Here is a 15,714-nt window from a genome sequence, read left to right as displayed (position 1 = left end):
TTCAACCCACTTCATCCCATCATTTCTTTCTCCCTGATATCCTGACCCTCACCTTGGTGCTCACTTGCACCAAGTACTAGGAAGAACATGGCCAGCCCCTTCCTCTTCTTCTGGTTAAGCTCAGTCAGGCTCTTCTCCTTCCATGCACCAAAGCTGCCATGGCTGCAAGAGCACTGAAGGCAAGAGGTCAGTGGGAACCATATGCAGGGCTGCATCCAAAGCAGTGGGACCAGCAGGGACCAGGGAGGAGAATCTGCCCCTCTGCTCCACTCTCCTAAGACCTCACCTGGAGCCCTGCGTTCAGTTCTGGAGCCCTCAGCACAGAAAGGACATGGAGCTGTTGGAGCAAGTCCAGAGAAGGCCATGGAGATGATCTGAAGGCTGGAGCACCTCCCATACGAGGACAGGCTGAGAGAGTTGGAGTCATTCAGGCTGGAGAAGTGAAGGCTCTGGGGTGACCTTAGAGTGGCTTCCAGGATTGAAAGGGGCTCCAGGAAAGCTTGGGAGGGAACCTTGATCAGGGAGTGCAGGGATAAGATGAGGGGAAGAGTTTTAAGGTGAAAGACGGGAGATTGAGATGAGATATCAGGAATAAATCTTTTCCTGTGAGGGTGGGGAGGCCTTCCCCAGGTTGCCTCCTGGGGAGGCAAAAGTGGTGGCTGCCCCATCCCTGGGGGCGTCCAAGGCCAGTTTGGATGGGTCTTGAAGCCCCTGATCCAGTGGGAGGTGTCCCTGCCCATTGCAGGGTCTGGAATTGGATGGGCTGTGAGGTGTCTTCCAACCCAAACCATTCCATGACTCAACGATTCTCTCACTGGTTGCGGGACAAACAAAGCAGGAACTGCTTAAAAAATGAGAACAGGTGAGCATGTTTAACCTTTTCTCCTGCAGGCTCTGAAGGAAAGTGAAATAAAGCAGATTGGAGAAATCTATCCAATTTTCAGTTGTTCTTTATCAGCTAATAGTAAAAAATAAAGGAAGACAATGGTCCTAGGTGGCAGCACAAGGGATGGAGGCATGGAAAATTTTCCCAGCTCTGGCAGAGACCCTGCACGTGTGCCTGGAAAAGGTGCTTGATCTGACTCTGTCTCAGCTCACCATCTCTAATCACATTGCTGTGTTTCAAAGTGCTGTGCAGAAATATTCATTAGTGCCTCTGTGGTGCTCATCTCCACTACCACATTCATCCTCTGCTCCCATCTTGCCTTCAGTTAAGGACAAATATGCCATGAAGTCTGACATTCACAAGGAATCTTCTAAAGCCTTCAAACTCGGCACATTAGAGTAGGTGGAGTGTTTTGGTTCCTTTCTGTTCTGTCAGCCCATGATTTATTAGAGCAATTAATTACCTCGTCATGCAATCCACATCGCCTGTTGCAACCATCTGATTTACTGCCCTTACAAGACAGCATGTGTGTAAGGCTAAATCAGGAGCATGAAAAGAACAAGCAGTTTACAACTTAGAACATTTGTCACCATATGGGGAAAGGCTTTGGGGGCTCTGAGGCTGCCCTGGCATTTGCTGTCAGCACAGTAATTTTCTGGTTTTCAGCTCTGACTTCCTAGCCTCCCTGGAGAACCTTTCTCCCACAGGCACTGTCTCTCAAGGGGGACCACAAAGCCCAGCTCTTATCCACACTGCCCCAGGGACACCTCAAGGTCAGCCAAGCTGATTCAGCAGCACCAGGAGGAAAGTGGTCACTGCTTCTGAGTGTCTTGGCAGCTCTGGTAGGATGGACACCCTCACCTTGCACCGATCCCTCCATCACCAGGCACGTATTCTTCTCCAGATGGATACTGCCAGGCTTCTTCTCCACTTCAACTTTCAGGGCTCACAACGTCTGTTGGGATCATAGAATCATAGAACGGTTTGGGTTGGAAGGGACCAGGAAAGTCATCTGGTCCTTCTCGCCTGCTATAAGCAGGGACTTCTTCAACTCAATCAGGTTGCCCTAAGCCCCATCCAACCTGGCCTTGAACACCTCCAGGGATGGGGCAGTCACGACTTCTCTGGGCAACCTGGGCGAGGGCCTCCCCAGCCTCATAATAAAAAATTTCTTCCTAATATCTACTGTAAACCCCCTTTTAGTTTAAAACCATTTTCCCTTGTCCTATTCCTACAGGCTCTGCTAAAAAAGTTTTCCCCATCTTTCTTATCAGCCCTCTTTCAGTACTGAAAGGCTGCAATAAGGTCTCCTTGGAGTCTTTTCTTCTCCAAGTTGAACAACCCTAACTCATTGGGGATGCATTTACAGATGGATCAGTTGTCTGAAGCCTCAAAGATTGGCAGAGCTGACCCCTGCCTCTCAGATTTGCTCACACTTCTACTATCGGCATTACTTACTAGAGTGCAAATCACAGAATCATGGAATGGTTTGGGGATGCCAAAGCCCGTCGAGTTCCAGTGCCCTGCCATGGGCTGGGACACCTCCCACTGGATCAGAGGCTCCAAGCCCCATCCAATCCAGCCTTGGACACCTCCAGGGATGGGGCAACCACAGCTTCTCTGGGCAACCTGTGCTGATACAGAAAGTAGTTACTATTATGAAAAGCAGAATATTTTTATTTAAGCTAAAGTAAGGTTCATTTAAGTAACTGATTTTTTTTGAGTGTTAGACCTCATGTTCCTCCGATAGCATGGGTTTTTATAGCATGTTTTTTTTCAAATGTTTTTTCAGACACTGTTCCTACACCATTCTTTGAGAAATTATAACAGCTTGTGTTCAGTGTGATCTACGCTGAACAGATGTGTTTTCTTCCCTAACCACCTTTGTTTGCAGTCTTTCTCTATCTCAAATGCAAGGTCAGGCAGAAGTTGTGCCAAAGCTCCTGTAAGCAAGAGATTTGGTTGTTACAAAGTTCATAAAATAACACTAAAATTAGTCCTTGGAAAGTAATAGAATACGTGTAAGATTTCCGTGAAAATTTATACCTATGCATGTAAGTGAGAAATATCTTCTGCCCCCAGCTCTTGTCATGTTACACGAGTGATGAGATGCGTCTGGCACCGAATTAAAGGATGCTTGCTTTCTAAACCTCCTAAACAAGTGGCCAGCAGGAGCAGGGAAGCGATTGTGCCCCTGCACTCAGCATTGGTGAGGCTGCAGCTTGAATCCTGGGGTCAGTTTTGAGCCCCTCACTACAAAAAGGACATGGAGGGGTTGGAACACATCCAGAGAAGGGAACAGAGCTGGTGAAGAGGCTGGAGAATAAGTGTTATGAGAGTCAACTGAGGGACCTGGGGTTATTTGGCCTGGAGAAAAGGAGGCTGAGGGGAGACCTCATCACTATCTACAACTGCCTGAGGAGGTTGTAGTGAGATGGGGCTGTGCTCTTCTCCCAAGTGACAGGAGATAGGATGAGAGCAAATGGCTTCAAGTTGCACTAGAGCAGGTTCAGATTGGACACCAGGAAAAATTTCTTCACTGAAACAGTTCTTAGGCACTTGCAGAAGCTGTGCTGGTAGGTGGTGGAGTCACCACCCCTAGGGATGTAGTTCAGTAGTGGACAGGTACAGTTGCACTTTGATGACCTGGTGATTCTATGCTTAAAGAACTTAATTGTCACCATTTTCGGTACTGGTGACAGTGGCTCATCACCCTCATGGACAAAACCATAAGCTGCTTTCCGTGCCAGGCCTCTGTCAGAGCCCCAGCAGAGCTATCACACGAGCTATTATTAACACACAGAGCTATTATTTCTGCATGGGAGCCTCTCCTCAGCGCCCCAAGGCGCACCGGGAGGGACCGGCACTGGCCCTGCGAGCGCGGAGCTGCCCTCTTCGCTTCCCGAAGGACACACGCTGGGCCAAGTGGGGCCGGCAGACAGCGGGGAGGAGCAGACCGCGCCGGCGTCCGTCAGGCAGTAGAGCGGGCCCGGGCCAGGGAGCAGCAAAACCCCCACTCCCCTACAGACGCCCCAGCGCCGAGCAGACCCGGAAGTACCGCCCCCCGCAAGGTCCCGCCGCAGGGAAACCACTGGGCATGCGCCAACGGCTCCGCGCGCGCGCGCCTGCGCGCCCTCGCCTAATCCCGCCCTCCGCGCCCACTGGTCGGGGCTGGGGACGCGAGCCAATCCAGAGTAAGGGGCGGGATTAACCCATTGCACCCTGCGGCGCCATCAGCCAGTCGCGCGGCGGTGGCGGCGGGATCAGCCAATCGCGCGGCGGGGTAGCCGGGTCAGCCAATCGCGCGGCGGCAGATTTAGCCAATCGCGCGGCAGCGGCGGAACCGGCAGCCAATCGGAACACGGATTTGGGTGCTGGTTCAGCCAATCGCGCGGCGGGTGGGCGGCGGAGCCAAGATGGAGGAGTACGCGCGTGAGCCCTGGTGAGCCGGGCCCGGCCCGGGGCGTGGGGGCAGTGGAACCGGGGGGAGCCAGAGGGAGACTAGAGCGGGGAGGAGGCCGCGGCCAGGCGCTTCCCGGGACCGCTCTCCGGCGGGAGGCGGGGCTGACGCTGACCTTGGCGGGGGAGGCCGCGGCCTGTGCGGCGCCAGCGCCGCCGGTCCCGAGCGCGGCCGGGCCTCCCTGAGCGGGCCCTGCGCCCGTTGGCTCCCCTGCAGCCTCCTCAGTCTCCCAGCCCCCTTCCCGCCCCTTTTGCAGCTCTTCTAGCTTCCTTTCACTATCAACTCTCTCGGTCCCTTTCAGCTCTCTCAGCTCCTCCCTTCCTTCTCCATCCGTCCTCCCTGCCCTCTTTCAACTCTTTTGCTCCTTCTCAGCTCTCCCCACCTCCCTTCAGCCCCTGCTCTTGGCTCCTCTGCCCCTCTTTCAGATTTTTCAGTGCCTCCTCCCCCAGCTCCCCACTGGCCTCCTCTCATTTCCCACCCAGCCCCCACTCAGCCCCCCTCTCTGCTCTCCCAGGCCCCCTTGCAGCTCCTCCAGTAACCCCTCAGCTCCCCCTACCGTCCTCAGCCACCTCTAGCGCTCCTCAGCTCTACCCCCTCCCTTTCATTCCCTCTCACTTCTTTTGGGCTGCCCTCAGCTCTCCCATGCCTCCCCTCAGCCTCCCTGTGCGTTCTCAGCTCACCTCACTCTCCCCTGCTTCCCGACAGTCTCCCTCGGCTCACCCCACTCTCACCTCACCTAACCCCCCTCAGCTCTCCTGCCCCACTCGGCCTCCTTAATCTCTCCCCACCTAGCGCGGCTCCCCCAGCCCCGCCAGCTCCTGTCCCTCAGCCCCCCTGGCTGCACACCCCACCTTGGCTGCAACTTAAAAGTATTTATCTGTAGTACTAAACCATTGAAATGAAAGCTTAGGTTCAGGACTAAGTATGCAGTGTTCTGCTTGACTGCAAAAAGACCTGTGGCGCTTTGTGAGGCTTTTCACACAGTTTTGGGAGTTGCTCTGCTGCTGCATGTTAAGTTTCTCCAGAAATGTCAGCTCTGCCTTTCCCCAGCACAAGGTTTGAGATATCAGCAAGATCAATTCTGTTTTGTTACTGATTGCTGTTGGCTCTGGAAGGTCTCGTTCTCCCTTCAGTAGGGTCAGGCAACGGGGAGCTGTTGGAGGTCCTGCTCTCTTTTGTCCCTTTTGCTGCTGGCTATGCTGTTTTCTCTGCCCCCACTGCAGCAGTGTGGGGGTTCTGGCCCCATGGGAGTTGCTGCTTCTGGAAGCAGCATGACCTTGCTGGAAGGTGACACTGTTGGACCTGGCTGTAATCCACATCACAGTCACCGTGGTTAGGAGCACAGATCGTTGTGTGGCTGTGTCAGTGCTGAGAATGGCCCAGATGGCTGCGGCGGAAGGCAAGTGCATCATGTAACAGCGGTTCCTGTCACCACTGTTTGCCAACAAGGCTGCAGTGCGGCCCCTGCGGCAGCAGTGCTGCTCTCAGGGTGGCACCCAGCTGAACTCCTGACGCTGGTGTTTATTTTAAGTGCTGGTGGTTTGCTGGCCGTTGGGAGAACTGCCCGCAGCCCCGGTGCTCAGAGGGGACAATTCACCCCTCGGAGCAAGGGTCCTGGCTAACCAGCAGTCGGAGCTGGCATCGTGCCCTAGCTTTCCTGGCTCTGCTGGTCCAGCCACTCACTCCTTGTTTTATTGAGCCAAAGACCTCGTGTAGTGCTGTGCCGGGAGCCACCGCATGTCCCTCCGGGTGCCTGAGGTGAACGGTATCCTCAGCTTCTTCGGTTGGCCTGGATGCACAGCTGCCCCGAGGCACTGGTGTTAGTGAAGTCCTGGCCTCTGCTCTCCTTATCTCTCAGTCATTCACCGGACATCAGGAGTAGGAATCTTATCTTAACTGCAGCAGTGAGCGATGTTAAGACCTTATCTACCTTATCTTGCCTGCATAGTTCCTCTGCTGTGAGGGCTCTGCTTGCAGTCAGGAAAACAACAGCAACATTAAGCTTGTAGATAACCATCAAATTAGTAATGGAATAATCCCTTTTATTCTTATCTGGTTCTTTTCTCTGCTGAGGTCAAACCAGGAACTGTGCAGTCGGCTTTCAGACCCACGCAGTGTCCCTCCCGGAGCTGAAGGGAGCTGATACATGAAATGTCTGTGCTGGATTCCAAGACAGTTTCTCTTTTAAAAGCTGCTTGTGGCATAGTTTAAAAGGGAAATTGAGAGCCCCGAAGGTAACAGCCACTGAGCTGGACATCTGATGTAGGGTTAAAGGGGAAAAGAAACCTAGGAAAGCATTCCATGGCTGGGGTCTAATTAATGAAGCTTCTGGAAAGATCAGTCGCGATTTAGTAAATTTGAATTCTTCGACCATGTGGGTAAAGGAAGACCTATTTACACAGTCTGTTTACATTTCCAAAAAGCCTTTTAATGAGATTACCGGAGGAAGAGATCTGGGATGAGATGTTTTATTTGGAACAGAGTAGGTCAAAGTCTGGAGAGACACAAAATGCAGACTGAAATGGGAAATGCACATCAATACTCCTGTCTGTGGTTTGCTAATGTGAGCACTGAGCCCTCCGCAGAGCTTGGTTTGTGACCCCAAACAATTTTTTGGGGATTTTGCAAGGTTTGCTGATCATCGCCAGTGCAGGAGTTACCATCACCCTGATGCTGGGCTGCTGCTGTAGGATTCTGATATCAGATGGAGGAAACAGAGTAACGTCTTTGTTTTATGCTTTGAAATTGCCAGAGGTGGCAGCCCGAGGTTGATAGTGGGTTAGTGCTACCCTGGCATAGAGGTTAGTTCAGTGGCAGACAGTCATGTGGCTCCAGAGCTATGCAGCAGCTTTGAAGGGGGTTTTGAACCACAGATTAAAGCTCCTTTCACCAGTGTTGGACATGTTTGCTGCAAGGAAGGTGCTTGTTCTGTTGCAAAGCTTTTGCTCACCAGTTGGAAACGTTTGATGCTCTGTGTTGTTGGAGGCAGGAATTGTGACTGCTGAACCTCTGAGGAGGTCTGTGTTGTGATTGGATGAAATTACAAGATCCATGAGGAAAAAATGTTCAATTTAACAAAAGATGGCTTTGAAATTTTTCATTTAAGTAACCAGAACCAGTGAAAAGCTTGGGTAGTTCAGGAAAGCAGTATTTTGTGCCAGGTGGGAATTGAGTCCCATCAGAGTGACCACCTGCATGTTCTGTAGGTTGAGACAAAGATAAGAAGAATAAATGTAAAGCCACTTACACTCCACAAGAGGCAGAGCTGGAATTCTGCAGAAGTTTTCTGTGATAGAAATATATCTTTCTGCCAGTTGCATTCAGTGCCTGAGTGGTAGATTCATTACAGGTACCTCCATGGTTAAATGTGATGGAATTTAGTATTTTTATCTTTGTTTTTCTTCACAGCCCCTGGAGGATAGTAGATGATTGTGGAGGGGCTTTCACCATGGGAGCAATAGGTGGTGGCATCTTCCAAGCTATCAAGGGGTTCAGAAATTCCCCAGCGGTAAGTAAAATCCTTTGGGCCTGCATTCAGATCACATTCCTGCTTTCTCTGTCCATCAACAGTGAATCCAGCCAGCTGAGGGTAAAGGAGAAGAGATTGCTGTGCCACGAATGGGGCTGGTTAATGGCCTGCGTGTTGCTAATCCAGACCAGGAGGGCACATCTGGTAACTGGCTCAGGATGCGCTGTCTGTCCTCTGGGATCCTCTGTCTGTCTGAGTGAACGTTCTGCTTTCCCAATTTGGTCCAGTGGCAGCAGCACAGCGCCGGCAGCCGCGAGCTGTCTCTCTTGGTGGGGTGGGAAAGGCAGGGCACAGCAGAACATGTCTGCTGCGGCTGATACTCTACCTTTGCTCTGTCTGCAGCTGCGGGTGTGCAGCCTGGGCTGTTCTTCCCCTTCCAGCCCACCCCTCTCCCTTGTTTTTAAGAAACTGCAAGATGTGAAGGAAGGATCTTTTTCTCCTTCAGATTTATATTAGGGTATATTATTTTCTTTAATTAATCTCTTAATTATTAACATAAAGTATTAACTGGATTTTTTTGGCAGTTGAGTTGTATTTAAATGGAGAAGTGTGTGTAAACACGGAAGCTGCAGTTTAGCTGATGCGAGTCAGGTTTCACTTTCAGGATTTCTGCTGTGAAATTTTGACTGTAAGCCTGTTGCAGAGACATTTGATGGAACAAGATCGAGCTCCTATTTGAACATTGTTTTTAAAACGCTTCTGTGGCTTCATATTAAAGGGGTTTTTGAAGTGTTTTTTGGTGTTACTACATGACAGTTTGTTTGCCTCAGGTTTCTTAATGAGCCTTCAGTTTGATGTGAGGTTTGTAAATGAGTAAATGCTTCCATATTGGTCAGATCCTGCAGACACTTAACTTGGAAAGGATTATCCGCTTAACTACAGTCTTGATTTTGCTTAGGGCTTATTAAATAAAGCTGTCTGTGCATGTGACTGCTTGTATCAAAACTAAAACTTGGATATAAGTTCTTTAAATCTTCTTAAAGTGTAGGGAAAGAGCTTGTCATAGTTCTGTGGGGTCCTGGATGTTGTGTTCTGTGTTACGCTCTGGAAGGCTCAGCACTACACTTAGAAGCTGGATTATTTGCTTCTTGTAGCTGTACTGGTAAGACAAGGGCTAATTACTCTGCCTGGCCAGCAGGAATGCGGGACAACCAAGGAAGCTGTTGCTGCCAGCTGTGCACACTGCTCCTGGAATGTGGGCATCTGCAGCAGGGCTGAGGTGGTTTTGCTAAACCATATCAAATGCCAGTGGCAGTGTAAAATGACAGCAGGCAGTTTGCCTCTTATGTGGCACCCTTCCTCTGGGTGGATTTCCCTGTTCCCCACAGACAGAGCCTCTTCCCTGCAGTTGTCTGCATCTGATGCTGCTGTTTGCTGTGGTGGTGCCCTGTGGGCAAACTGCCTGAAGTGTCCGGGCATCTAATAGGAACAAAGAAATGATAGATGTGAAAATTATATCTGCTTTTCTTGCTAAAAGTGTTGCTTTGAATGTCTCATTCAGTCATAGAATCATAGAAAGGTTTAAGTTGGAAGGGATCTTAAAGATCATATGGTTCTAACCTCCACTGCCATCGGCTGGGACACTTCACTCTTATTCTAACTGTCATTTCTCTTTCATTGCAGGGTGTCAACCACCGCCTGCGGGGAAGCCTGACAGCAATTAAAACTAGAGCTCCTCAGCTGGGAGGTAATTAATTGTGTATTGTTGTTGCAGTCAGCTGGCTGTTGGTGGATAAACCTGGCTTGGGATCAGAGCGTGGTATAAGCGCAGTGCTGCTGGGTCTCAGTGGGGTTTGTCAGTCCTAGCAATGAGTAAATATGGTTCTGATGCATCCAAAATTATTTTGGGGGTGGAGGAAACATGCTTGTGTTAATAGGGTTAATAATTGTCCTGTTTTAACCAGTGCTATGCAGAGCTGCCAGGGAGCCTGTGCATTGTGTACAGGGCTTTAAATAAACAAAACTGACTCATTAAAAGAAATTATCAAACTGGGAGAAACAATGAAGTGGCTAAGTGGGTCTGGGTAGGATTCCAGGCTGCTCCTCTGGGCTCAGCTGGGTAAATTCATTTGTTTTGTCACATGGATTTTGTGCGTAAAAGTCTAAAAATCACAAAACTGCTGCTTCAGTCGAAATCATGTCAAGATCTCTTTGGGGCCAGGCTGTGGTCACAGGAGAAAATGGGAGAATTATGTGGAGCTGGGAAATGTCAGCTGCAGCAGAACTGCTTAAATACCTCAGGCCTGGAGGCTGAAAAGGCTTTATGGCTGTAGCCTGTGGTGGCTGCCTGGAGAGGAATCCCACCTCCCAGTTTATAGCTGGTATAAGGGTTAAAACACCTCAAATTAAGGAGGGGGCTGAACTTGCTCTAATATTAGTTTTCCCAAAGTGAATCTAGAAATCAATATTTCTTTTCATTTATAATACACATTATTGTTACAGTCTTCCAAATGTGCATTTTGAAAACTGTCATGGTCTTTTTGCATCTGCCCTACAGTCCTGACCTCTGAGATGCCAGAAGCAGGATTAGAATAGGGCATGAAATTCCTCTACGTCATTCTATATGACATTTAAACAGTGAAAAATAAGAAAATTTGCCAAGCTATACTGGTTTTATTAGTATGAGAGCTCATTATAACTCTTGTTTGACAAGCTTTCTGTTGTTAAATATAAATTAGTAAGTTTATATATAAAGTTGTGTATGTGTGAGATGTGTTTGTCACCTGGCAAGCTGAGAGTTCTTCTCAGCTTTGATTTTGACCTGTGTTTGGTTCTTTGTGGCTCAGAATATCCTTCCATGTGTGAAAGCAAACACAATCCTACACCATCTCTGGATTCTCTGGCTGCAGTGTGGTGGGCAGCTCTGCTGTCTCTAAATTGGGTTTTTGGTTCTTTTTCCATAGGTAGTTTTGCTGTCTGGGGAGGTCTCTTCTCCATGATTGACTGCAGTATGGTCAGAATGAGAGGGAAAGAAGATCCATGGAATTCAATCACAAGCGGAGCCCTGACTGGTGCCATTTTAGCTGCCAGAAGTAAGAAACTTAGGGTGTCAGTTAAAAAAACTCCTGTATTCTAAATGTCCAGTTCCCATCGTTACACTATTTGTGATACCCAAATTCGGATTTGCTTCCTAAGAGAAGTTGAAAGACAATCTGAAACTGATGTCCTGTGGTTACAAAAGTAATAACTGTATTCTCAGACATTACCGGTGTTCCTTTGTTTCCTTGAGGAAGAGGGGAGAATTGCACAGTAATTATCCTTTTATTGCTGATGCGAGGGAGCCTTAATGGATGCAAAATTACTGCTGCTGAGTCTGCTTATAGGAGAGCTGATAACTAAAGAGAGCACTCTTGTATGCAAACTTAATGCACCAGAAAAGAAAAAAGAGTTGGTTTATGTTTTTTATTTTTAGATGGACCTGTTGCCATGGTTGGATCCGCTGCAATGGGAGGAATTCTCCTGGCTTTAATTGAAGGAGCTGGTATTCTCTTAACAAGATTTGCCTCCACACAGTTCCCAAACGGTAAGAAGCCGTCAGACTGTGGCATCACAGGGCTTTTATAGCACAGTCTGTACTGATGTACCTTTGGCAGTCATCACTCTGACCACTTCTAAGTCAGCTTCTAAGGCTGCAGGAAGTAAAGGAGGAGCTGCATGCTGCTGCTGAGACCAGAGTATTATTGCCTCCTTCCCTGGGGTGATGGGATACTGCAGAGAGCTCCTTGCTGTCCATGTCTTCCCCCCCCATCCCCTGGTGTCCCGACATGGCCTGTCTGGTGGTGGCTGCAATGTTTCAGTTGGCAGTGGGTGACGCAGCAGGATAGAGGGAAGAACCAGCAGGAGGGCTGGTTGCGGCTGGCAAGGGCTGAGTCTGGTGTGCTGGTGAGGGTCTCTGCACAACTCTGTGGGCAGTACTGGTTTAAATGTGGGGGTAACAATGAGCAGGCAGGTACAGAGAAAAGCTTTTGAAGGGGGGTAGTGTGCGTGTCGGGGTGTTCTAAACTGCTTCAAAAGCTACGTCCCCTTTTTTTTTCCTAAGTGATATGGAAGCTGAGGTATCAGTTAGCCGAGTCAGTAACCATTTGTGTAAATGCTTGCCTGTGTCTCTATTGCCCCCGCTTATTTTGGGGGGAACAGAGACAAAACCACTAGTGCTGGAAGGATTGGGAGCAAGCCACTAATTTCCAAGAGGCTTTCTCTCTCATTTTTTCACTGATATTCTTTGTCTTATCTAAATTGTAACAGTTTCTGTTCTTAACACAAAGACATTTGAAAGTTAATACGCTTTTGGAGCAGAATATCATCTGCCCATCGCAATTTATTCTCTAAACCTGGCATGCAATAGACATGCTGCTTCCCTCCAGCAGAACATTGTTAAGAGGAGCCAGGAAGCAAACTAGATGATGACTGTTCTATTTTGCTGGTTGTATTGTCAGGGAAGTGATGGTGGATGAACCTTTACAGAGTGCCTGAGTTCAGCTGGAGGGCGATAAGGCAGAGGTTTTGCTCTCATTGCTCTGGTTCTTTTCCGTTAGTAAAGGAGATGAAAATAGGTTCCTTGTTGGAGTGAGGGTCTCATCAGTGCAGAAGCCCTTGAACTTCTTTGAATGAAAAAAAATTAAGGTCAGGTCTTGTTCATTAATTTTACAGAGGGGTTATATGAAAAACGCTGTGGCTATTTAACACTTCATAGGAAGAATCTCCATTCTTTTGGTATTTACTGCATTTTTCCTCTTGCCTTTATTTGCAGGCCCTCAGTTTTCCGAGGACCCATCCCAGCTGCAGCCCTCTCCGTTTGGCGAGTACCGACAGTACCAGTGATCTCCCTTCCTCTCCTCATTCGCACTGCTCCTGAACTGTGACTCCAAGTGCTGGAGGACTGGAGTGCGTTGTGTCTTTACACCAGTGGTATCTCCTATGCCAAGAAGACCTCCAGCACTTTCCAAGGTAAAACCGCACAGGAGAACCTCTAGAAGATGACAAATCTATTTATTCCTGATAGATTCCATTGCTGTAGTGTTAACACGTGTCTGACAGAATACATGGAGATTTAAGACAAGGACCGCATGGAGTTTTGTCATCCTTTGGATGTGGACTGATGTGAAAGTCTTTGGAGTCTGCTCTGGGATGTGACATTGACCATCCACAGTGCACACGGCTAGAATTTAGCCTCTTCCGTATTGGATTGAGGTTGCTGCACATATTTCAGCTTAAGGAAAAGAATCCATCTACACACAGCTTTGCATTCCTAAAGTGAATGTTATTGGGAGAATGTGCAAACCAGTGAAAATCGCTTCCAGCAATGTGTATTCCACTGCTGTGTATTGTTTCCTAAGCTGCCGCCACACAGCCCAGCTTGTTTGGTTAAAGCAGAAGCTACCTTTTGTGGATCCACCGGCTGCAGTGTCCCTCCACCTTCCCCCAGACCCACAAGGTTTGATCTCCTTTTAGCAAGGTGACAGCAAGCAGGTTCTCCACTCCTGCTGCTGCTTGCGGTGGCTCTTGGACCAGGCTAGGAAGAGGCCACCTCACCCTTCCCTCCCAGACATACAGCAGGATGTGTAGGGGCCCTGAAGAAAACCACACAGGCTCCTAGGGCAGGAGGGGCAGTGCACTGCATGCCTGCTGCCAGCCCAGCTCTTCCTTTTCACTTGGGATCCAATCCTAATCACAATTGCCACCTCTGCTCTGGTTTTTGTTCTTAAACTTCAGTTGTGGAGGCTGGTTTCCTTTTGCCAGCAGTTGAAAACCTCACTGGGTGTGGTGTTTTGTTATTAATGCTATTGCTTGCTGGCAGTTCCTGGTAGAATACCATATTTAAAAAGGCTTGGGTATTGTTCTCTGAGCCACTTCCTGGCTTTTTCCGCTGCTGGGGAGGAGCTTGGTCTCTGCCCTTTGTCAGGAAACTAAGTCAGACCCACAAAGGAGGGGAGAGTGAAAATAACATGGAAGCGGTTACAGTAATGGTTGACAAATGGGGGCAAACTTTGGTTTTGACCGTGGATTGGCTTGCGCAGCACCACACTTGCTGACAGAGTGTCCTCAAGGGGCAAAAGGATGTTTCCCAAGACGCTAGCAGGGCTCATCAATAGAGCTTTAAACTAGATGTGAGGGAGGAGGGGAACAAAAACGGGTTTGATTGAAAAAAGCCTGGGAATGGCACTCCAGTGTCTGAGGGATGCTGTGCCAGTGAGGCCCTTTGCTCTGCCACCTCGGGGGAAGTTGGGGAGAGCACTCCAAGTGGCAGCAAAGATGCAAAGGTTATTGATGGGTTAAAAGTGACTAGTTAGTGACTGGTTAGTTGTAGTCACTTAGGAATTAAGACTATTCCCCCCAGCAGCGTGGCAGGATCAACAGCTCAGCTGAAGTGCATCTTCGCCAGTGCATGCAGCATAGGCAACAAACTAGAAGTCATTGTATGGCAAGAAAACTATGCTGTAATTGCCATGACAGAAACGTGGTGGGATGACTCGCATCACTGGAGTGCGGTATGGCTGGCTATAAACTCTTCAGGCAAGGAAGGAGAGGCGTTGGGGTAGTTGGTGTTTTTTGAGTGCCTTGAGCTCAATGACAGTAATGACAAGGTTGAGTGACTATAGGTAAAAATCAGTGGAACGCCCAATAAGGCAGATATCATCATGGGAGTCTGCTATAGACCACCCAGCCAGGGAGATGAGATATTCTACAAGCAACTGGGAGAAGTCTCACGATCATTATCCGTTGTCTTTGTGGGAGACTTCAGCTTACCAGATGTCTGCTGGAGGTATAATACAGCAGAGAGGAAGACCTGAGACCAGTTCCAGCCCACAGCAATCACGACCACAGGCAGACCGTGTGGGAATAAAGCTAAATCTGGGGAGAAATGGGAACCCTAAAGCTTTCTGAATACCTCCCTCCCCGTAGGCTGAGAATAAGGCAGTTTTTCTTTAAAAGCAAAGTCAGTGGACATGCAGCACGCAGAGGGGCAGCACACTTTTCATCAGAGAGGAATGCAGCAAGGATACCTTGGCCTGTGAAGGGGGGATGGGATGTTTGGAGACAGATGTAGCCTGCCCCTGCCCTGGTACCCAAGGGCAACTGCCCAATTATTTTCCAAGATGATAAACTGCAGCTGCTGGTCTGGCAGTCCTGCCCCCCAGATGACCTGTACTCATTATATCATTGTAATATCATTATAATACTGAAACACACCTCCACACCAAAGGCATCCCACTGTCTCCCTGCCTCTGAGGCAAACCACTCCCATAGCCACTGCTACTGGGCACGCACAGTTTAGGTTTGGCGTGTGAAGCAAGAACTTTTTCACCACAATCAGTAGGGTTTGATGTCATGACTTCAGGCACTTGAGCCTTACCTAAACCTCTGCCCCAAAGATGCAAGTGATCATAAAATTGAAAACAAAAGGGGAAAGTTTACTGGGGGGGAAACATCATTGAAATTTAGGATCAACTGATAGGTTGGATCCCCATCTCCCCCTACATCGGGACACTATTTGGGGTAAGACCTTTGTGTTATGTGCACTAAATATATATCTTAACATCAAGCTAATTATTAGTATCTCTATACACTGACCTTAACTACATATTCCTTACCTCCCTATTGCTCCTATCTGTGCTCAGGTGCTTGACTTTCCATGTATTTTCGCAAACATCATCTTGTCCCCAGCCACCACCGAACCCTTATTCAATCACAATTTTATAGAATTGTTATAATAAAAATGACTTGTTCGCATATAGACAAGTCTCAGGAATCCTACTGTTAAATGGGGATTTAACGGGAGTTTCCGATGTAAACTCAGCAAGTTGGCTAAGATTAATTCTCCTTGTGCGATTGCTTGGT

General features: G+C 48.7%; 1 protein-coding gene across 1 annotated transcript; it reads left to right on the top strand.

Annotated features, from left to right (window-relative positions):
• Positions 1-4,263: 4,263 nt before the first annotated feature.
• TIMM17A (translocase of inner mitochondrial membrane 17A) lies at positions 4,264-15,615 on the top strand. Its single transcript, XM_054087313.1, has 6 exons — positions 4,264-4,328; positions 7,755-7,854; positions 9,499-9,562; positions 10,779-10,907; positions 11,288-11,398; positions 12,626-15,615. The coding sequence occupies exons 1-6, from the start codon at positions 4,303-4,305 to the stop codon at positions 12,694-12,696; spliced, it is 501 nt and encodes a 166-aa protein (XP_053943288.1). The 5' UTR covers positions 4,264-4,302; the 3' UTR covers positions 12,697-15,615.
• The last annotated feature ends 99 nt before the right edge of the window (positions 15,616-15,714 follow it).

The sequence above is a fragment of the Cuculus canorus genome, chromosome 24 (assembly GCF_017976375.1).
Source record: "Cuculus canorus isolate bCucCan1 chromosome 24, bCucCan1.pri, whole genome shotgun sequence".
NCBI classification, from domain to species: Eukaryota; Metazoa; Chordata; class Aves; order Cuculiformes; family Cuculidae; genus Cuculus; species Cuculus canorus.
Note: the sequence above shows the minus strand (reverse complement) of the source record. Positions and strands in the feature narration are given on the sequence as shown.